Genomic DNA, 24,028 nt, shown 5'->3' on the forward strand with positions numbered 1-24,028 from the left:
ACTAAACACAGATTTCATCCATTTGTAACGAGCTATGAGACCATGATTCTATGTTGTCACTCAACCCATGAGGGCCTCTGTACCCAGTCTATGCAAAGAAAAGGTGTAATGGACGCACACAGTTCTGGACTGTACCGTGACCACAGACTTGTGGAATGAGACTTGCCAAGGCAGTAGGATTCAAGAACTCTGTTGTCAAATGATGTCTATGCACTTTGTGCAAAAGGGTTATTCCCAGATCAATGTCCTTTTAGCAGGAGAAGAATCTTGGTGCAGGAAGGGTCGCAGGGAGCCCAAGATTGGAAGAGGGATGTCTACACCCCGTGAGTCTCACCCTCTGTGTGAATGGGCAGTGGGGAAGACTATAACGGTTTAGCTGGATGACCCCTAAGATCCTGTCCAGCCCTCACACCCTGTGGTTACCTGGCTCGTTCTCATGGCATGCTCACGATGCTCCTGACTTTGACATGATTTTAAAGTCACAGGCTGTTCTAGATAACAGCTATTACAGAGGTGGTCGGTAGTGGTCTGTTTCCTGAGAGAATTTTCCTGACTCTGGCGGGGCCAGGACCAACGGACAAAGTCAGATGCTCTTTGCGAGCCCTGCGTGCCTGAGTCTCCTGTCCATCCTGCAGCAAGAGGCTGCCTTTTCTGCCCTTGATCTAGTTCCAGACGTGCTGCAGGCAGGGCGCTGTGCTGGAGAGCAGCCGTGCCACTGGGGCCTGGTGCTCTGTGAACTGAATATACCCTTTCTTCATTTCACCCTTGCTGGACTTGATTTAGGGAGTGGTTAATGAAAACACAGACCCCTGTCCCCTGCAGTTTTGTGTTTTTAAACAACGGCACTAGCAAGCATCCATACATACAAATGTTGCTGAAGGAGGCATTGTGGCTTTATACGAGGGTATAAACCTCTTTCTACGAAGGTATAAATGGAACCTCTTGGAGTGCCTCTTGTTGCCTTATTTAAAAAATCTGTAATTTGACAAGTGAAGAATTATCAAGACATTTTATTCTGCTGGGCATCAGTGTATCCTTGAAAAGAAGTAGCAGATGTGTTGACTTCCTTGGCTTAGCCAGTTTCACCCCAGTTGGTCTCAATGACCAGTTATGGAATCTATCTGTTCTATTTCTTGAAGGCAGTAGGGGAAAGGGGTGTGAGAAGCTTGAATTCCTTGAAGGACTGTAAATGTGACCGTTACACAGAAAAGTGGGTCTCATGGAATATAAGAGAGTATTCACTGTGCCTTTAAATATGTTCTGCGAGGCCAGCTGTTTCCCTGGATGAAATGCAAAGCAAATCTCAAGACTTTCTGGTCCCTTCCAAGTAATAAAGGACCTCCAGTCACTAATTAATACAACCAGTCCAATGTAAATATCAAACCGTGTGAGTTTCATTTACTGTCACATCTCTTCCCCTTTCCCAGTTCAGGCCTCAAACAAGCTTGCTGCATGAGCAGGGGAGAGGGAAGTTGGCCTCTTTTTCCTTCTTTCACATTTATTTCTCTTTGTGCATCTTGCCAGCTGAATGTTTGACCCCTGCAGGGTTCGGATGGGTGCGTCCAGAGCAGAGAAAAGGGGGGTGAAAATGCTGTAGTGAGCTGGTGTCATGTTTTCTAGGTCTGGCAGGTGTTAGGAGCTCCTTAACAGGTGTTTTTTTTTTTTTTTCAATTAAAAAAAATTTTTTTAACATTTATTTATTATTGAGAGACAGAGAGACACAGAGCATGAGCAGGGCAGGGGTAGAGAGAGGGGGAAGACACAGAATCGGAAGCAGGCTCCAGGCTCTGAGCTGTCAGCCCAGAGCCCGACGCGGGGCTCAAACTCACAAACTGCGAGATTATGACCTGAGCTGAAGTCGGTCGCTTAACCAACTGAGCCACCCAGGCGCCCGACAGGTGCTTTTGATACACGTCCCCCGCCCCAGCTCCTGGGATCTTTCACTTGTGGTTCCCTCCACAGGTAATATCACAGCCTCTGGCAGGTTATGGATGGTTCCTCCTCAGTCTCAGGTATCAACGAAGCACTTCCTGTTGAGGTCACCTGTCCCCTTTCAGGCTGTCCTCGTGGGCCGAATCCACATGGAACCTGCATTAGTTCTCTCCAGCAGTGGCCATCAGCTCCATGCTTCGCTTCCACAAACTTTGTGGGCAGAGCCCAGTCCCAACAGGACCGTCTTCCCTTGGCTTGTGTACAGAGTAGGGGGCCAGGTTCTCTTGTCCTTCAGATTTCCAAGTGGATCAGACCCACGAGGTCATTGTGTCTGCCAGTTCTTGGAAGACATTTTTCGAGTCTGTGTTGTGTTGCAGCCCCTTTTCAGGGCTTGGAATGAATGTGGGCATGTCCTACGTCTTCCGTCTGAGGAGGAGGGGGACACACAGCAAATTACTTTCTCTGAAAATCCTCTAATTTCCCAACTCCTGATCCTTTTATATCCTTGATGCGTGAGAGGAAAGAGTGAAATCTCCCTTGCTGCCTTTTTCTTTTTCTCCCCCCAACACTGCATGGCAGCCTTAGGTTTCACTTTGAATTGTGGCATATAATGTTTAGGGACCTTAGCCCAACACTGTGACAAAATGGTTCCATTTTAACATTCTGTGTGTATATAGATATACATTCTGTTTGTATATAAATATAAAAATATATATATATTTGACTGAAACAACATGGTTCAGCTTTTTTAACCTGTTGACCATCAAATCACTTAATTCAGTTAATAAAAAGACTAAAATAAGGAGGCCAATCTTTCTACCACCAGGAGTCTCCATCACGTCATCCTGAACCGATTCCTGAACTTAGTCTTCACCTCCAAGGAGTTTATAATATTATTTAGAAAATTAGCCTTATGATTGAAATTTCTGGGCCTAAATAAAAGACTGTATAAAGCTGGGTATCATGAGATTTCCCCAAAATACCTATATAAGCAGCAAGTGCTCTTAACTGATAATGAAGAGTTCATGGTGTTGGGTAGAACCATCGCATCTGGTTGTGAATAGAGCACCTCTGAGCTAGCTAGCCTGTTGCTAAGTGTGTGGTGTTAGGGGCCCTCAGATCCATTCTATTCATTCCTCTTGATTTTGTCAGCCATGTAGTGAGCCTGTGGCCACTGGGCGATGTTGTTCCTGGGAGGTCATTAGAAGGAGAAGCCCACGCTGTGGATTGAGCTGGGACTTAAGAATTTCAGGGGAGACTTAGTGTACGTACCACAGACAGCTTATCTTGGTGTGGCTGAGACACTTGGAGACGTGTGGCTTTCAGGACATCTGCTGATCAGAACATGTATTCTCAGCCTATACTTCTTGAGGAATGGATATTGCTCAATATTTCAGATAGTAATAAACCCCTGGTAAATGCTATATGATTCAAAACAACAGGCAAAATGTCAAAGAAACCTTTTATCTACATGAAGCTAAAAAAGAAATGTGAGTAATGTCATTCATTCATTCATTCATTCATTCTCTTTCCCTATATTTACTGGGTACAAACAAGTGCCAGGCAGTGTGCTAGAGACCCAACAGGATCTCAAAATCTTGTAAGAAACACAACACTACAACGATATGTGTGGTTCAAAGTGACAAATCCTGTCACAGTAGGTTGCCTACCTACTCCCCATGGAAGATTAAATCTAACTTGGTTAAATTCTTCATTTTAGATCTATGTACTTGTAATGTAAAAACACATTTTAAAAAATCTTAGGGGAAAATGATGCTATCTTTAATGATAGCCTATTTACTTTCCTTTTAATGGATTTCTAAAAATTTGGAATAGAGTATATTTAACCATGGAAAAGAGGCTGAGTATTAAACTTCTTTGATGTCTATGCTATGGATCAGAAAACTTATAAATATGTAACAATAGAGTTTCCTTCCAATATAAAAACAATTACTTGGCTTCTTTTGCAAAAAATGAAAATATGTAAATATTTTTATATAAATATGTAACCTCTTCTTTCCATGAAAAATACATTGAAGGTCACAATCATTGTTTTCCTATCTCTTCTTGGAACCCACAGTCTCCAAATCCAATGGTTGTATTTATTAATACAATATAAATGGAAAGACTAAAAGATATGATTAAGGAAATTTGGGTGATTCGTGGTTTCAACTTTACCGATAATTTTGTACATAGAGGGTTTCTAAATTAGATTGTAGACACATTTGCCATTTGAGTTCCAAGCATTTTATTTATTTACTCTTTATTAACATTTTCTTTAAATATTTATTTATTTTTGAGAGAGAGAGAGCGCGCGCGCGCGCAAGCATGAGCAGGGTAGGGACAGAGAGGGAGGGAAACACAGAATCTGAAGCAGGCTCCAGGCTCTGAGCTGTCAGCACAGGGCCCAAACTCATGAGCTGTGAGATCATGACCTGAGCCGAAGTCAGACGCTTAACCGATGAGCCACCGAGGTACCCCGAGTTTCAAGCATTTTAATTGTATATCAAAGCATCTAACACCTGATATCGATAGTCTGCCTCAGAATAGTTCTTTTTATTTTTATGGAAGCTGCAGTCTTTTTCCTGAGACGACAGCCACAATTTTGTCAACAATCTACCATTTATTTACAGAGGTTTAAAATCCGCTGATGGATGTTTACTTGTGCTGTACAATGCCTCAGTGGGAGTGACAGAAGGTGGTTTGCAATGGGTCTGAAAACGTAAAATAGTCAAAGCTGGCATTTCAACAATTCATTCCCAAAACACATTGGATTCATAAGTGAGTTTCTGTTTTCAAGTTTACATAGCTTGCTTCTGGTGTTAATGTTCTACTCCACACCTAAGGTGCCACTATGCATGGTTATTTTTTATCCTCACGGAAACAGTCCTGATTTGTACTGAATTTCAATGATGTTGTGTTAAACCAACTGTCATTTTGGAATGGTCGTAAGCAAACCTTCAACAACGGCTCTTTATTTCATCGAAAACCTTTGGGCCACACAACTCTCCCCTTTATCACACTTCCTGTGACCTTTAATGCATTATTAGCTTGTGCTTCTGGGGCCCCAGTAATTATTAACTACTGGAAAAATAATGGTGAAAATTAACAAGTAGAACATGCATTTCCTATATCATTGCATTTAATCTGTGCAACAACCTTTTGAGGTAAGCATCGTCCCAACTTTATAGATCGCAAAGACTTTAATTTGTTCAAATTCACCCAACCCCTACGTGGTAGGGCTAGTATTCCTACTAAAACATGTGAAAAGATGCCCAGTCTCACTGATTGTAAGAAAGTGCAAGTTAAAACTACATGGAGATGGGGCGCCTGGGTGGCTCAGTCGGTTGGGCGTCCGACTTTGGCTCAGGTCATGATCTCATGGTCCGTGAGTTTGAGCCCCACGGCAGGCTCTGTGCTGACAGCTCAGAGCCTGGAGCCTGTTTCAGATTCTGTGTCTCCCTCTCTCTCTGACCTTCCCCCATTCATGCTCTGTCTCTCTCTGTCTCAAAAATAAATAAACGTTAAAAAAAAACTACATGGAGACACTAGTTTGAGAAAGATCAAAAAGTTCAAAGATCCACCATATTGGTGAGGGTGTGGGGGTACAAATTATACCGCCACTGTAGAGGGTGTTTTGGCAACATCTGCTAAGATGGATATTGCACGTATTTACATCCATGAGGATTGGCTGATTGTAGCATTGTTGATAATGGCAAAAGACTGGGCACAAACCTACTGGCTATTGATGGAGAACTGTTAAAATAAATTATGTTTCTTCCATGCAGTGGAATACTATGCATTCATAAAAAAAGAGGAAGATGTATCTGTAACAGAATAGAAAGCCATCCAAGATATATTATTAAAGAAAACAAAACACATGACAGAAAACAGGCTATATGCTACTGTTTGGATTTTAAAAAAGACCGTGGGGGAGAGTGTGTGTGTGTGTGTGTGTGTGTGTAAAGGTGTGTTTTCTGTTTGCATGAACCATCTCAGGAAGGAAACTTTTATTTTTTATTTATTTATTTTTTAAAAAGTTTATGTATTTTGAGGGAGAGCATGTGTGTAAGCAGGGAAGGGACAGAGAGAAAGGGAGAGAGAAACTCCATCAGGCTCCATGCTGTCCACACGGAGCCTGATGCAGGGCTCGATCTTACCAGCCGTGAGATCATGACCTGAGCCAAAATCGGTAGGTGGATGCTTAATTGACTGAGCCACCCAGACACCCCTGGAAGGAAACTTTTAAAAACTGTTCACATCCTTTGCCTCCAAGGGGGAAATTGGTGAGTGGCAGGCACAAGTGAGGAAATCTCAAGATGTCTTCAAAAATAGCTTTGGCAGTTTAAAACAGAAACTGCATTATATACTTAAAATTTTATTTTATTAAAAAAATTTTTTTTAGCGTTTATTTATTTTGAGAGAGAGAGACAGACCATGAGAAGGGGAGGGGCAGAGAGAGAGGAAAACACAGAATCCCAAGCAGGCTCCAGGCTCTGAGCTGTCAGCACAGAGCCCGATGCCGGGCTTGAACTCACGGACCATGAGATCATGACCTGAGCCGAAGTCAGATGCTCAACAGACTGAGCCACCCAGGTGCCCCTATATACTTAAAATCTTAAAGTGAAGTAATATCTATAAAGCATGTGATACTCAGTTAACAGCCATCCAGATTTACCTTTGGTCTCTGACAAGGTTTAGAGATATCAGTAAAGAAATGAACTCTAGAGAAAGGAGAAAGGATGTTTTGGGGACGATTTGAAGAAGAGTCCCCAAATTGGTGATCATGCTCATATTGCACTAGCTCAGAGTGAACAGAAATAATCCTCACCACCAAACCAGCTTACAGAGAGGTGGAGACAATCTGGTTTCCTTTGCCAACGTCTTTCCTCCCCACATAAAGATTGGGGTGATAGGTGATGAAACCCCATCACGGCCACTGGGAATGAGGCCCCAAGGTGGTACAGGCTGGGACTCAGGAGGTTCTGGCTCAGACCTTCTATGGAGATTCCTTTACACCATGTGAAGAGTATGAGGTTGTGAGTGCTCCTGGCCACTCAGCAAATGCTAGATTACCCAAAACAATAACTCTGCCTGGCGGGCAGAGGTATAAAAGGATGTTAAGGATATAGTAAGGGGTGGTTTAGGGTCAATTGCGAAGCATTCATTTGAATGAATGCAGCATTTATTTTCAAGAATCAGTATGTCTAGGTTCATGAGCAAAACTCTAGTTTAAATTTTTTTTTTCAACGTTTATTTATTTTTGGGACAGAGAGAGACAGAGCATGAACGGGGGAGGGGCAGAGAGAGAGGGAGACACAGAATCAGAAACAGGCTCCAGGCTCTGAGCCATCAGCCCAGAGCCCAACGCGGGGCTCGAACTCACGGACCGCAAGATCGTGACCTGGCTGAAGTCGGACGCTTAACCGACGGCGCCACCCAGGCGCCCCGCAAAACTCTAGTTTAATTGCTCTGATGCCCTCTGTGAAAAAGCTAAATTGTCGTGTCACCAAGAGTCTGAGACCACATTTTTCGTGAAGAAAAGCCCATGGGAAGGGGATTGTCAGACTTAAACTTGAGACGTTTGACACAAGCATCTAGAACATGACTTTATTGCTCTAATGTTCCTCTCTCTCCAGCATCACAAAGGAGCAAAAAAATAAATATTAGGTATTTGGAATGTTTCACCTTTGGTTTTCGTTTGGGAAAATGGTCATTCTCTCTGATTGGACTGTTGCCATGGAGCATGTCCTATGAAAGCCCTAACTTGGCCCCTAGGAACTGACTATGATTGTTCATATTAGATGATTAATTGCTTATGCAAGAACAAAGACTATCCCTGTGAGGAGGAAGGGCGTGTCTTTATCATGGCACCTCAAGGGTTAACCAAGGAGTGGTTTGGGATAACTCATTTCCATTTCGAATTTTCAAACCTCTGGAGAAAGACAAGCACAGTACGCCATTTCTGAATACCTCCTCCCAGACCCTACACTCTGCTCTGCACTTTCATGCAGGAGCAGGAGTTTCATGCTCCTGCACTTCCACAAGGAGAGATTTCCTTGGTTTAATAAGGTTTCCTTTTTTAAAATTCAAACACCTGTATGTCCGGTAAGGATGGAAATTAGTACACTCAGATGCGTTTCTATAAACTGAAATTAAGACCTTGAGCAACCTGGAGTTTTGATAGGATAGGGAGTTGGGAGGGTGAGGGAGGTGTTCAGCTTGAACTTGGGACACCTCACCAATACTTATACCTGGGTCTGGGACTGTTGTGTTGAGGAAGGAGTATCAATGACTGGGGCCATTGAAAAGGAAGGCGAGGGAGTTGAGGACACACTAAGAAAGAACACATTGGCTGGGCAGACATTTTTTACGTTAGAATTCTGGATCTCAGTGGGGTGACCTACATTGATTAGGGCTGGCTGGCAAAGGTTTCAAAGAAGAGAGAAGCTTACCAGCAGGTAAGGAAGAAGTAAACATGTATTAAGGACTGAAAATTAAGGGGAAGGGCAGGGTAGAGAAAAGGGGAGAAATTACAATTTGTACAGTTAGCCACTTAATAGCATTTGGCAGAAAAGTTTGTGGAATTACTATTTCTTTGTATTTGTAGTGCAAAAAGCTGTTGGCAAATGTCACTGAGTGATGTCTTTACTTGAGAACTGGCCAAAAGTTTGCCACTAAATTCTTCTAAATCTTTGAGTGTTTATAATGTTAGTTCTAATAATCTTTCCAGTTCTTTGAAGAGACTACGGGTTTAGGAAGGCTAGTATGTTTTGATCATTAAGTGGTTTTCTTGATGAGTAATGGGAAGGGTCTTTCCTTTAAGTCATTCAAATTGGTTCCTCTTGATAGTTGAAATATATCAGATAAAGTAAAGCAATTTTTTTTTTTTTTGGTTACAGGAATAATTGTTTGCAAGTTTGTACAATTTAACTGGTAGAAAAAGGATTTAAAGGATTTTTTGTTTGTTTGGTTTTTTATTTGTTTGCCTGTTTTTAGCTAGAAAGTTTGATTCAAATTCTATGGTCATAAGAGTCAGACCTAAATGGACTCTCTTCTGTGGAGTAATGGATTCGAGTAGCATAACTCATTTCTTCATGTTTTATAAGGCAAGTTATTTATTTGACCACAAGTTGTTTCAATGTTTTTAACTTATGTTCTCAAATCCTTCTCCCCATTTCTTTACCAGTGATTTGAGAACATGGAAGCAGTCTTGTGTTTTCCAAAGAATTGGGGATTTCTAAGACTCTAAGAATAGCTCATCAAACCACCAAGTTTATGTCTTAATTTGATTTATGTGATTCATGGCCCACATGAAGAGAAGAAAGAATGCATTATCCACTTGGTTATGCTGAGGTGGGGTAGAAACCCTCAATTTGAAGGTCCAGTTTCCAATCCATGTCCCCTAGCCATATGACCTTCTGCAAGTCTCCTATGTCTTTCTGGGTCTTGGTTTTCTTATAAATACAATGAAGAGATTGGGCTCAATAATCCATAAAGAGACCATCGATTCTAATAGCCTGTTATGTGTTAAGAAATCTTATTTGTTGGGGCGCCTGGGGGGCTCATTTCGTTAAGTATCTGACTTCAGCTCAGGTCATGATCTCATGGTTCATGGGTTTCAGCCCTGAGTTGGGCTCTGGGCTGACAGCTCAGAGCCTGGAGCCTGCTTCAGATTTTGTGTCTCCCTCTTTGTCTCTGCCCCCTCCTTGTTTGTTCTCTGTCCCTCTCTCTCTCAAAAAAAAAAAAAAAAAGCTAATTTGTTTAGAAAATATGAATCTGTTTCCAAAATTTCTCCTAACTCTCGTTCTAAACCCTAGCCATTATGTTCATTCCTTTTGTGTTAGTTATTGAAAAGTCAGTTAACAATGCAAATGTGATATCTGGGAGGGGTTTAAGCATTCATTTTTTTAAACAATATTTATTAGGGGACAACTACACATCAGGCATTGTACTAGGCGATGGACTTATGACTTGGAAAAAGATAGCCTCTGTATGCCTTTTTTTAATTTATAGGTCAGTGGGAGGATACCACAAAATATACAGGAAATCCCAACAGCATAAAGGCTATAACTGGGGATGTTTAGGGAGGTATGGACATGTATAAGAGAAGCACCCATTAGGAAATCAAGGAAGCCATCCTCTTGGTGGCTGGGATGTCTCAAGGGAGACTTGGAGGATGATTAGGAGTAAGTCTGATGAAAAGGTGGGAAGAAGATTCCAGGGAGAGTAAATCACATATGTGACTTTTTGGACTTACACAGGAGCCAGAGGGTTAGAGAAACTTGAAAGGAATTCAATATGGCAGGAGCACAATATCTGTAGGAGAGTGGGTGGGGACCCTAGAGAAATGAGGATAACAATTCGAGTTCTCTTACTGTGGAGAAAGATTACTCTTCCTGCAGTGTGAAGAATGGGCAGTGAAAGGAAAAGCCTGGAGGCAGGCTTGGAGAGAAGAGAGTGGCCTGAACATCATAAGATGGTCAGAAAAGAGAGTAGACTTAGAGCAGTCAGGGAGGTGGAAATAAGAAAGATTTGTGATAGGTCCAACCTAGAGAGTGAGAAAGAGGGGCAAGATTGAGGCTGGATTTTTTTGTTTACACAGTTACGTGAACAGCAGTGCCATTTGCTGAGCTAAGAGACAGAAGGTAGAGTTGGTCTGGGGAAAAAGAAAAGTTAATTTTGGACAAGTGGAGCTTCAAATGGCCAGTCCATAGTAGGTGCTCAATAAATATTTATTGAATAAATGAACATGCAAGTAAAAATGAGGTCTAGTAGGCTCTCTACTAGCTGGCTCTCCTAGCCGGCAAAAGATCTTGAATGGAGAGTTCCATTTTTAAGTCTTTAATGTAAAGGTGAAACCTAAAACCCTAGGAATGATTGAGATCATCCAATGGAAGAAGTACAGAGAAGGCAGGGGGGCCTAGGGGATGAACCTGGAGGAATATCAATCCCTGAGGGCAGACAGAGGCAGAGATGTTCTTGAAAGTGGCAGAGTAAGAGAGGTCATTAAATAGGAGTAAACACTAACCCCCTAGAGGTAAGTGTTGTGAGGGCAGAGATATTCCTTTTGCTTATATTTGGGTGACTGCTAGGGACAGAATTGTCTCTCCAAAATTCATATCTTGAAGCCCTGACCTCCAAGGTTAACTGTGTCTGGAAATAGAATCTTTAGGGAGTGATTAAGGTTAAATGAAGTTATAGAGTCCTAATCTAATAGGACTGTGGCCTTATAAGAAGAAGAGAGCACTTTCTCCGCTATGTGAGGACACAGGGAAAAGGCAGCCTTCTGAAAGCCAGGCAGTGAGCCCTCACTAGAATCTGACCTTGCTGTCACTCTCATCTCAGACTTCCAGCCCCCAGAAATTTAAGAAAATAAATGTCTGTTTTTAAGCCACTTAGCCTATGGTATTTTGTAACGGCAGCCTGAGCTAACTAGGGTAGTGTCCAACGCTTAGAAATGGTCCTGGTAAATAGTAATTAGTCAACATTTAAAAAAATTGATATATAATTGACATAACATTGTATTATCAATATATTTTTCCGAGTCAACTGAATGAATGAGTCACTCCTTGGCAAACTCGTAAATACATCACTTCCTTGAGACAGTGTGATTATAAATGAAGAAGTTGGGAGAAGGGAGGAAGACTGGCTAGCATGGGGGTCTTGGGTACTTAGAGGGAGTGGGAAGGAGCCACTTTGCCCGATGAGTGAGGTGACAAAATAGGAAAAAAGACCTGAAAAGGCTCAGAATGCACAAATCTCTCTTTTTTTTTTTTTCATTTGGCTGCAACTTGGTTGATTACTAGGCATGTGTACATTGTGTGTGTGTCTGTGTGTGTGCGTGTATGTGTGCAAAGGTCCTCCTCAACATTAGATGGGACTATTTAAATCAATGTGACTTTAGCTATAATCTGGATATTGCTCTTGACAGAGAATACCCCAAACTGGCAATGAGATTCCTCAAATACATAACAGATAAAGGGAGGAAAAGGGACACAGTGTAATAACCATTGGAATAATTGGAATTCTTTTATCATTCATGGCACTTACGGTGAAAGTACTTTCTAATGTGTCTTCTGCCATATGTGATATAAGTAAATTATCTAAAAAAGATTCTAGAATGTTTAAAAAATCTTTTCAGGAAAATGTAAGGTGAAAGTTATTAAATTCTGTTAAATTCTGTTAAATCTGGTGAATTAAATATGAATCATTCACTGATTTATAATGAAGAGTAGCTATTCTGCCTGACAACCAAATATCCAAACTCTCTATCAGCTCCTGGGTAGAAAGCCAGGAAATGGCATCTGAAGTCCCAGAATTTGTGAGATTAAGGATCTTGGATTTGATTCTGGGCTTATAAGTCATTTTTTTAAATACAAAATTTGGTTTTGGAATGGCATGGGAAGAAAAGGCTGTTTAAGAACATGTTAAAGAATACGGATTCCACTTGGCCTCTTAGTAACTTGAATCTTTGCAGGCTTATGTAAAGTTTGTTACAATTAAAAAGGTCCATGCACAGGGTGTTAGGAAAATTCTGTGGCCTTGAAGGAGCTGAGCCCCAGGGAAAGACTTCTGACTGAGAGAAACCTAGCTCTGAACTTGGATGCCTTGGCAGAACTGCATTGCCCAGGACCAGGCTGGCTGTGTCATTGGCTGGAAATAGGGTATATGTGCTCCAGTTTGTAAGAGGTCACATTCTGGGCCAGGAGGCAAAATAAATCTATGGTGATAGATACGAGAACAGTGGTTGCCTGCAGGGGTTAGGAGTTGACTAGGGCGGGGCATGAAGGGGACTTTCTGGCATGATAGAAACACTCCATGACCTCACTGAGGACATACCCATTTCTCTAAACTCATGTCTAAACTGGACATGGATGATATGTGCATTTCCCTGCATATAAGTTTTTCCTTATAAAACAAAAATCAAAGGTCAGTTGAAAAAAGTCTACGAGCTAATTAAAACCCCTTAAAACAGGCTGAATTCTTTAAAATGAGCAAAACTACCCAACTGTGCACCGATGGATGAATGGATAAAGAAGATGTGGTATATAGATACAAGGGAGTATTACTCGGCAATCAGAAAGAATGAAAGCTTGCCATTTGCAACTATGTGGATGGAACTGGAGGGTGTTATGCTAAGTGAAATTAGTCAGTCAGAGAAAGACAAAAATCATATGACTTCACTCATATGAGAACTTTAAGAGACAAAACAGATGAACATAAGGGAAGGGAAGCAAAAATAATATAAAAACAGGGAAGGGGACAAAGCATAAGAGACTCTTAAATATGGAGAACAAACAGAGAGTTGCTGGAGGGGTGGTGGGAGGGGGGATGGGCTAAATGGGTCAGGGGCATTAAGGAATATACTCCTGAAATCATTGTTGCACTAGATGCTAACTAATTTGGATGTAAATTTAAAAACAAAAAAACAAAAAACCCAAAAAAAACAGTCACATCTTAAACTCACCGAGTTGTGCACATTAAATACGTATAGCTTTTTGTATGTCAATCATTCATCAATAAAATGGTTTAAAGAAATAAAAAAAAATAAAATGAGCAAAACTAAAAAGGAAATTCGTCATTTTCCTTTAGAGGAAAATGGATGGTGTCAAATAAGTGCACAAAGACAAGCTTCCAAACAGAGCATTTTTAATCAAAAATAATAATCAGTTTAGACATAGCTAGACCCTCATGTCTCAGAGTGAAGGAACCATTTTTTAAAAATGTTTATTTATTTTTGAGAAAGAGAAATAGAGCATGAGTGGGGTAGGGGCAGAGAGAGAGGGAGACACAGTATCGGAAGCAGGCTCCGGGCTCTGAGCTGTCAGCACAGAGCCCGACGTGCGGCTCAAACTCATGAACTGTGAGATCAGGACCTGAGCCAAAGTTGGATGCTTAACCGACCAAGCCACCCAGGTGCCCCTGAAGGCACCATTTCTAGTACTATAAGCTGTTTTGGAAATATTTCCGCATGTATTTTCTTTCATGTCTCTATTGTAGGAATCATGTTTTTGTAAATGTAAAATGCTTTGAATAGAGCTGGAGAAGAAGCTATGTTCAGTCATAGTATTATCTGGTTATGAACTAAGAATTCAGAGCTCTCTTGTGAGTCATGCTGCTAAGAATTGTAGGCTTAATCTTCAAGACTGTATGAATTTGAATTTTGACTTTATGGCCTTGGTCGGTATGAGGATACAAAGATAATCTTTTAGCAAAAACACTTGAAAATGGTAGAATGTTACATGGAAAGCTAGCTTTTAGAGATGGCTGGTGGATAAATTTGCTGTTACTTTTTTCTTTTAAGTATCTGGATTAATCAATTAGCCAGTATGTGATGACCCGATATGACCAGGCACAGTGCTAGGCACGCAGCGAATTCCCAAATAACTCTCGGCAGACTGTTCTCAAGGAGCTTCTCAGCAGGACAAGGGGATTAAACATACATATAAATAATTCGTTCAAGGAAGAATGTAATAAATGCATGAGAATACCACTGGCGTTCAATGGAGAGGAAATTCCTTTTAAAAAAGGAATCAAGGAAGACATTATGGGTGTGGTGGCATTTGGGCTGGGCCTTAAAGAGGAGCGTGCTTTCCCCTGACAGGGCAGCAAACGGGGGTCGTGGGCAGAGAGAATGTCATCAGGAAAGCTGTGAGTGTCGGAGCATAAGGGTTTTGTTGGGTTGCAGCACAGGCTACACTTCGGAGGAGATGCACTAGGCAGGAGAAAGTCCTGAACTCCGGGGGAAGCTACGATCTGGCTAGAGGTACAGCCGGGTCATGAGAAAATGGGTCCTGAAGCAGTAAGGACCGAGGAAGTAAAAGGCGACAGAATCTAAGTAGAGGGAAGGAAGAGACAGGCAGGTCGCTAGGAGGCTCTCCCAACAGGTCGGGTAATGCGGCTGAAGGAGAATGATGGAAGTGGGGGGACAGGGAGAGGCAGCAAGTCTAGAATGCTCAGCAACGTGGAAGACAAGAGAGGGAGGGACAGCCGTCACAGGAAACTGAGAGACCGTCGTTCGCTGACAGGAGGGACAGTGATGCTGTTCATAGGCCAGAGTGGAGAGGAACGTCATGTTTGTGGGAGAGAGGATGATGACTCATTTTGAGCAAGCCAGCAATGCCCAGGAGACGCTGGAAAAGTGGGTCTGGATGTACACTCAGTGGTGGAGTTGGAGAAAGAGACGTGGCCCTTCTTCACCCACAAGTACCTGTAAGTCACGGCAGCGGGTGAGCATGTCCAGCGTGACAGTGTGGAGAGAGAGGGAAGAGGAGAGAGCTGGGAGCTAGCCGGACTGTGAGGTTGTTTGCCAGAAACACTGAAAGAAAATTGGCAAGGTGCCGGACCTCCCCCAGCCCTGTCCCCAAGCCTGGGAGATGGACCAGGAAGAGGAAAGAGAATGCTGGAGAGAAAGCATTCAAGAAAACTGCTTTTAGAGGACTAACCCTGATTACTGGTCTCAGAATAATCAAAGCCTATGATTATTTGCAGATTCCCCTCCCTCTCTCCTTCTCTTTTTTCTTCCTTCTTTCTTTCTTTTCTCCCCTCCTTCCTTCCCTTCTTCTTCCTTCCTTGCACGTTCTTGTTTTATTTTGGACTGGCTTACGGCATGGGTGGCCACTGTTGACCTAAGGAGGAGTTAGGATTCACCACTGTCACCTACAAAGGGGTAACTGTCTTTTCAATATTTGTCTTTACAGCTGATTGTGGAGGAGGGAGAGCATCTCTGCCCCACTGTTGTAACACTTTGGGTCTGTTAAAGCATGACATATATATTTGCGATGTGACAACGTTAACATTTTTCTAACTCTTTTTTATACAACTTTTTACTTCTTTGTACTGCTCTCAAGAGCCACTCATAATATCTTGGTAACTGCATGAGATCCCAGGGCCAGAGACTGGCCACTCCTGGCATTGTGATTAGAGTCATTTAATACCCAAGGCCATGACTAACGTCTGGCAACAAAAGCTCCTCTAGGTGTCACATGTCCTGGGACCTTGGGTGAGGGCAAAAAGGGAGCACCTTATTATTGTGAGTCAGTACCATGGTCAAGAGAAAAGTCGAGGACCAGGCGGGTCCATCCAGGACACCGCTGAGAAGTGACAGACCCTCACCACAATCAATACCCGTGCAACCCAGAAAGCCTAAAATCAGTTTCAAGTAGCGATACCCACCTTTGTCTTATCTTCATACCCAGGCTTTTAATAATATATATCTATTTTTTTGTATGTTTACAGAAAGCAGTCAACTGAGCTATTCGTGGAAAGGTTTGTGGGTTTGGTTAACGAGGTGGAGGAGTATTACATTTCAGCTGGAAACACATCCCTAGAATGCCAAAACATTTATTCCAAAGTCTGGATTCCTGGTGCAATCGGAGGCACACGGCAATAGTGTGTCTGTTCGGAGGCTGGGGCGGGGGCGGTGGGGAGGGGGGGGCTGGGGCCAGCAAAGCATTTGATCCGAGCGTATTCCAGAAGGCTTTTATTGTTAAATTACATTCTTCAGGAAAAACCGCCCGTGTCACATTTTGTAAACTTGATATCCATACACTTTTGACTGGCATTCTATTTTAGCCATAAGCCTATGATTTACAGCAAGCCTGTTTTCCCTCTTGCTTAGGGTGGCAGCAGAAAGCTTGGGGCGCTCTCCGGGCTCCAAGGATGAGGAGCAAAAGGCGCCCGGGTTTTGCTTCTCCCCAATAACGCTGACCCTGGCTGTGCCACTCTGCTCTCAGGGAGCAGACAGCAAGCTTCTCCTCACTCCCCCCTGCCATCCATCCAGCTGGGTGCAGCAGCTCGGGCTGCCGTGCCTGCCGGGAGGGGCTGCCAAGTGCCCTGCCTACTGGCTGCCTCCCGAATCCCTGCCATTGCACACACAAACACATCCACACACGCTCTGCCTCGCTCACACACGGAGCTACACGCACACGCGAGCGCATTCCTCCCTTCATTCTCTGTCTCGGCCCCTGACTTCCACAAGCCCATGGAACATTTCTGGAAAGACGCTCTTGATCCAGCAGGGTAGGGTTGTTTTGATTTCTGTCTTTGTAGCTTTAGCATTTTGAGAAAGCAACTTACCTTTCTGGCCAGTGTCTGTATCCTAGCAGGGAGATGAGGATTTGCTGCTTTCAGTTGGTTTCTGTGTGTATCTCCTTTTCCTTCCAGGACTTGTAGGATTCTTTGTGTAATTTATGTATGATTGGGTGGGTACTGATTTTTAAGAGCCCTATGAAGTGCTTTTGCATGTGTTTTAAAAAGACATTTGAAAACTGGAAGTGTGATTTATGGAAACGAAATCATCTGTAAAAAAATTGCTTTGGAAAGTAATGGTTGCTGGCCATAAAGAGACATATCTGTGATTCACCTAATGTGTTTTTTAACCCTTTCTTTGCCTACAATCTATGGCTATTGATGCTAAGCTCAATTTCGTCTTCATATTAAACTAACTACATCTTCATATTGTCCAAAAATCGTCTGTCTGTTCTTGTAAGAACTAGGTAAAATGTGTACTTATTAGTATTTAAAAAAACAAAAAACAAAAACCACCTACTCTTAGTAACAGCAACCTTGGCATTTATCTGTGCCACGAACATTTTGTTGGGTACTCTGTTGGGTGTTTGGAATAGCAGCTAAAACAAAGCATTGATGATCATATCAGGTAGTTGTATCAGAGTCTATTAGGCTGGGGCAAAAGAAGTTTATCACAAAGTATAAATTACCGAGGATTGTGGGTGCACAATATATTACCCATATCTTTTGTGTGGTGTATACAGATATATATGTTGTTTGTGTGTGTGTGCTTAGATTTTAATTCAGTTACAAACTTTTTTTCTATTTCTTTTTCATCTGAATATTTGATTCTGCATAGCCTAGCCGAAGTGAATGGAAAGGGTCCAGTTGTAGGACTAAAGAACAGAAATGTAGTGTTGCATGTCAAAATTTGTTGGTTAGACCACCAGTGTAACATAGTGGCCAAAGAGTTGGTTAATGAATTGAGGTTACATTTCGTATGAAAAGGTCACATTTCATATTCAACTTTCTGAAGTTTTGGTTGCATAACCTGTGGAAGACACGAACACCCATGTGTGCCTAACCAGAGGTTTTTGTGAATCATCGTTCACATGAGAATTCATAATGGGAGCAAGTACAGTACTGTGGTCCAACACAAACATGCAAGCCAGGCTGGGAGCATCTCAGAAGGTCGTGGCTAGAAGACCACTCTGGGGCAATTCTGCAGATAAGGAAACTGAGGTCTGGCACTGTGCTTCTGATGGCAGAGTGCAGCTCTTCCTGTAGGTACACCTTTGAATCTCTGTCCCCCTTCCCCGCCCCCCCCCCCCCCAGATGTCTCCTCTCAGTGCCTGCAGCTGCTAAATATAGCTGTCTGTGGCTGGCTGCACATGCAACCGCACACCCCATTCTATCTGCCATATCTCAGTTACAGAGTGGCCCTCCCCAGGGTCATTCTATGTACACACTACATATTTCCAGCCAACTAGGAGAGTGAATCAAACAGAAAGAGAGACAAACAGAGATAGAACGAAGTCTGGCTTGGGGCACATAAGGCAGCACCGGACAGAAAGCCGGCCCCTGGATTAGGCTCGCGAGTTTGTTTTAAACCTCGTCTTCCCTGGGCCACCTTTAGGAGATCCCGCTGCGTGTCCCCCCCCCCCCCCCCCCCCCGCCCTGTCCTCCTCCTGCAGTGAAATTTAGCCTCCAACCCGCAGCGACAAGTAAAGTAAAGTTCAGGGAAGCTGCTCTTTGGGCTCGCTCCAAAACGAGTTGCTGCCCAGAGTGATGTTTAAACCAATGTCAGTGCAAGGCAACAGCCCCTGGCCGGCTTCCAGCACCTTTGTGATGCATACGAGCGCGGGAGACCGGTACTTAAAGTTGGAGACTCGAAGCCCGGGAGTTGGCTGAGCGCGCTCGCGCCGGGCTGCACTTGCTCGCGTCTGGCCGCCGGGCTCCGCGGGACGGGCCGGCTCCCGGGGCAGGGCCAGAGCTCGCTTCGCGGTGGGACATGCGCTGCGCCGCCTCTAACCGCGGGCTGTGCTCTTCTTCCAGGTGGCCGGTCGGCTGCTGAGCCCTCTGCCGCGCGGGGAGACCGTGTGCGCCTTGCCCACGGCCACTGACCATGACCATGACCCTCCACACCAAAGCGTCTGGAATGGCCCTGCTGCATCAAATCCAAGGGAACGAGCTGGAGACCCTGAACCGCCCGCAGCTCAAGATCCCCCTGGAGCGGCCCCTGGGCGAGGTGTACGTGGACGGCAGCAAGCCCGCCGTGTACAACTATCCCGAGGGCGCCGCGTACGACTTCAACGCCGCGCCCGCCGCCTCCGCGCCGGTCTACGGCCAGTCGGGCCTCGCCTATGGCTCCGGGTCCGAGGCGGCGGCGTTCGGCGCCAACGGCCTGGGGGGCTTCCCGCCGCTCAACAGCGTGTCTCCGAGCCCGCTGGTGCTGCTGCACCCGCCGCCGCAGCTCTCGCCCTTCCTGCACCCCCACGGCCAGCAGGTGCCCTATTACCTGGAGAACGAGCCGAGCGGCTACGCCGTGCGCGAGGCCGGTCCTCCCGCGTTCTACAGGTACCCGCGCCGCGCGCCGCGCCGCGCCGCGCCACGTCGGGGTGGCCCGCCGCGCGCCCGGCGGTCGGGAGGGAGGGAGGGGGCCGCGCCGCCGGGAGCTCGCCGGAGGCCGCAGGCTGCGGGGCCGAAACCGGGCAGCCCGGCCGCAGGGGCTGCGGGACGCGCGGCCCGACCCGGGTCGGGGGGCGGCGGTGGTTTGTAGATCTTGGTTCGAGAGCCAAGTTCTCTCGCTTGGCAGCTTAAAGAAAATGCTGTTCTCCACCCCCTACCATCTGCGTAAGAGGCAGCTCGGAAAACCCGTGGGCTTCCTAACTCATTTTGGAAAATCGTATAAAGCGGCAGTTATTTGTTGGGGGGAAACACCCCAAAGCAAAAACAAAACAAAACAAAACAAAAAACCCACAACAAAAACCCCAGCAAAGCTCTTGGAGTCCCTAGTCAATCAATGTCCTGCTTTGGTATTTAAGGCTAGAGGTGTTTGGGGTTAGCGGAACTCCGAGTTTAATTTATTACTACTGTTATTTGCAATTATTTTTTAATGTGCTAGCAAAATTTCCTTTCATCTAGAATTTCGGATTAGAAATATGCACGCTACTATTATGGTGACGATGATTTTTGTTTGTTTTAGCAAGCAATTCCCAGCACCTACTTTCTCCCCCTTCCTCTCCATCCCAAGTTCAAGGGCTTTTGGATTGAATTGCGCTCCTCAGATGAGCAATAGAAGAATTGAATGAGTCTTAACAAGTTTCTGATTTCTGAGTTATCCGGCTGGGTCAGTGTTGGAGCAGATTGCTGGCGTATGACTTCTGACAGTCGAAGATTTATAGGTGTCTTGTCAGTTTACAACATGTGGCATCAAAGAGCATTTTGAAATAACTCTTCTAGCTAAGTTACATCTCCGGCCTACCGGGCAGAGAATGCCGCGCTCCCCCCCCCCCCCCCCCCCCCCCCAGGCCCAGTGGTGTGCGGGCTCAGGTGGGTTCTGTGCCTTTCAGTCTGTAGAAGGGGTGTGAGCATTCCAGGACATGCAGTAACACATTTGTGACTTAAGTGGCCAGTGTTTTGTGTCTTTATTCTCCCCCACCCCCACCCCCATCCCCAGGATTATACTTTTCTCCCTTCTCCCATTCCCCTTTGACAGTTTCTCTGTTCTCTTTCTGATGGACCTGGGAAGGACTTAGGTGGGTGACTCTGATGAACACCTGTGCCCTAGCCACCCAAGGCCAGCTAGACTCTGGAGTGGGTTTGGAAGGCCTCAGGGTGCCCACATGGCTGGGTACTAAGTTAGGCACAGACTGCAGACTGGTGTCTGGACTGGCCTCCTGCCCTCACCTGGACCCTTGTGCATGGCAAGCCGTAGACTGTTTTCTATTCAGTGTTCTATTTCCAGAGATATTCATAGCAGAAGAAACAGGAGGAAGGCACAGTTTGGCCCCAGATGATACTGAAGGGCATCCTCTTGGGGTATCTGAACACACCCCCTATCCTTCAACCTTCTCAAAGGACTTTAGAGCATCCCACAGCCAGAGAGGTTCAGACTGAATTATTACTTAAAAGACAAAGAATGAACAAAACTTTAAAAAGGTGGAATATTTCGAATTAATTTTACTTGTTTTAATTCAGGGTTAAAATGGAAAGAGAAAGAATCTCCTTTTTTTTTTTTTTAAGTGTTAGAACAAAATATAACGATTAAGTCTTATTCTCACAACCTTTTAAACTCCTCAGTGTGAAGGAAGGCACTGGTATGATGTGAATTCCATAACCTTCTGGTGGACTCCAGAAACTATTTTCCTCTCCATTTAATTTTCAGTTCTTTTATTGCAAATTAATCCTACTGAATTCAATGGGCACTAATGAGACTGCTCCTTGGTGGATTATTTACTGCCTTGCTACTAATTACAAAGTGAGCATGGTCACATAAAGAGGGGACCACATTTTATTCAGAATTGTTCATCATCCCAGTGGCAAATAATATCGCTATGAGATGCCCCATCTTAAACTTTTTGCATTGGATGATATTCAAATATGTTTGGAATAGTGAAAAAAAATGACACGGAACTTTAATAATGAAGTAAAAACTCATACACGTTGGATTCCATGTGGAAACTCCGTTTTAGAATGATTTTTTTCTTTGTAGTTTATTTCCTATAACATCCTGGGTTTGAATGCTGCCTCTCAGGAACCAGGGCAGAAGAGACGACTTCATGCAGGTGTTGTTTCAAATGGACAGATGTTATTTAATATTTTTACCCTCTCAGTTTTCGTGTTTGAATAACTCTGGGTACAAAGAATTGACCAGGCTTTTGTAGAAACTGTCTCTTGTCTTCAGTAGTTTCCAAAGTTTCGGGAGTTGAAAGCAGTGTTTTGAAACTGCTTGTCATAACCCCGGGGATCATGAAATCAGTTTAGTGATTCCAGACTATTTTTTCTTAAGGAATAAAATAGAAAAGAATATCACAGAAGATATCAGAGTGCATGATATTTAGTAAGGGTGGGTTTTGTTCTGGAAAATTTGTTTTAATTATATATGCTTGTATGAGCCGACTATGATGTAAAATATTTCTTGCTGTGGATGTTTGAAAGTTAGTGGCCTAACGTGTTACCATCAGTAGAGACAAAAAATTAGGGTAAGCGGTTGGTCGTTTTAGCTACACAAACTAAAAAGCTATTTAAATTGTCTTTATTTTATTTCCCCCCTTCGAAGTTAGCTGGTGTCTTCAGGTCAGTTAGATTAAGCTTTACTATTTGTGATTCTTAACTTTTCCATTTGTAAAATGGTGCTGTCATGTGGATTGTCCCGCCGAATGTCCCGCTGGGATGTTCAGAGAATTTATGTGAAGTTCACATCATTTAGCATGAAGAGATTATGGTTACTTTCTTCTAGGGGCCACAATATGCAGCCGTATCGATCTATAGAGGAATGTAACAGATAAAACTGCCCTGGGCATACAATACTGTGAGAAAGATGGTCACGCGTCCCAACCAATTGTTGAGAGGGAATATATTTGTAAACAGGCAGAGCTGTGACTTTGCAAGATGTGTCTTACCTGAAATTTCATAGTGAAGGCAACTGGGAGTCATCTCAGCCTCAGTTCTTTATAGTGTTCAAACAATCTAGGAGGTTTGAATAAAACTAAAGGTGAAATGTAATTATATCCACCTTGTTTTTAAAAATTCAGGTTAAGTCTTTAGTGCTCCGCATTCATTTCAGTTTTACTATTCAATATTCTTAAAGGCTCAATGTTGCCCCCGCTTCTTCCCCAAAACTTAGCAAACACACTGATTTTTTGCATCAGAGTCAATGCCCAGTAATTGGTATGCTGGCTGTGTGCATATTTTGAGTGAATAGTATGTACTTTGGTGATCATTTAAAACTATTTCTCAACTTCGAATAAAGCTCATTTCTAGGGAGAGATTTGAAGAGCTAATTTTCAAGTTTCCAATAATTCTTTCCTTGTATTTAGGTGATATTTTAGGACCCTTTATATCTGTTCTCATTTTATTCATTTAAGTTGTTACTGTTTACCTGACATTTTGCGCTGGTCTAAGAATAGTTGAAGGAGCCACATACTGCCTCGAGAATGAGTGGATTTTAGGTTGAAAGCAGAATCACATCTTGAATCCCCATTTCATTTTCACCTACTCCATGTGGCTTGTACCTGTTTGGTAGAAAGCCTCTGAGAGATAATTGCCACTTATTCTAATCTGCTTTCTCGCACTCAGTTAATTTGGATCCTTGGATGGCTTTTGTGAATATATATATTTCGGATGGGACATTCAGGATTTGGGAAGATCCCGGTTTAGCATTTTGGTTTCCTATTGTTTTAAGACTATAAAAGAAGGGGGCAGGGGGCAAGAAAACAATGGTGGGAAACATACATATCAGGAAAAACTATACAAGATGGCAAACTTTCTGTTAATGATAAGATATTAATAATTTTGTCAGGTGGGATAATATATATGAAAGCAGTGCATAAACTATCACTATCAATATTGTATTATTGTATTATTGTATTATTTCTTTCACCCAGTAATATTCATTCTGGTGCTTTTGCAAGCTAAAAGATAGTAGGAAAGGACAAATTTAAGTGGTCAGGAGTTGCACTGCAAATATAAATTAATGCTAATGTGAGATAATTTTTCTGTGGAAGTCAAATTTAAATAAAATCTTTATCACCATCCGCAATATTTGTTTGCAGCCAGGCTTCTCATAAATAACGTTTGTTTATAGATACATTTTAAAAAGTCAAAACCCTGATTATGTGAAAATAGTTTTACACAAGGAAAGACATGAATTATAATTATATTTTTTTCTAAAACACCTAGTCAGCACAAAACTAATACATCTGACTCCTCCTTGCGACATTAGTATTATTTTTAATGTAACTTTAGAAGAACCCGGCACAAGGAACTGCATGCTAAATGTGTTCCTCTCTTTTCCAGGATACATTGAATGGACAGGACAGATTAGTCATTTAGCTTCATTCCAAGACACTGTTTGCTTTTT

At 43.3% G+C, this 24,028-nt stretch overlaps 1 protein-coding gene across 3 annotated transcripts in view; it reads left to right on the forward strand.

Annotated features, from left to right (window-relative positions):
- ESR1 (estrogen receptor 1) overlaps positions 1–24,028 on the forward strand; it is a 376,750-nt gene that overhangs the window by 86,144 nt on the left and 266,578 nt on the right. Inside the window, exons 1-2 of one of the 3 annotated variants that reach the window (XM_043592624.1) lie at positions 16,492–16,956; positions 19,000–19,521. In XM_043592624.1, the coding sequence (XP_043448559.1) occupies positions 19,070–19,521 (452 nt within the window). In that variant the 5' untranslated portion in view covers positions 16,492–16,956; positions 19,000–19,069. Of the gene's footprint in view, positions 1–16,491; positions 16,957–18,370; positions 19,522–24,028 lie in introns of those variants that run through there. The other 2 variants (XM_043592625.1, XM_043592626.1) reach the window with 2 other exon arrangements.

The sequence above is a fragment of the Prionailurus bengalensis genome, chromosome B2 (assembly GCF_016509475.1).
Source record: "Prionailurus bengalensis isolate Pbe53 chromosome B2, Fcat_Pben_1.1_paternal_pri, whole genome shotgun sequence".
NCBI lineage: Eukaryota > Metazoa > Chordata > Mammalia > Carnivora > Felidae > Prionailurus > Prionailurus bengalensis.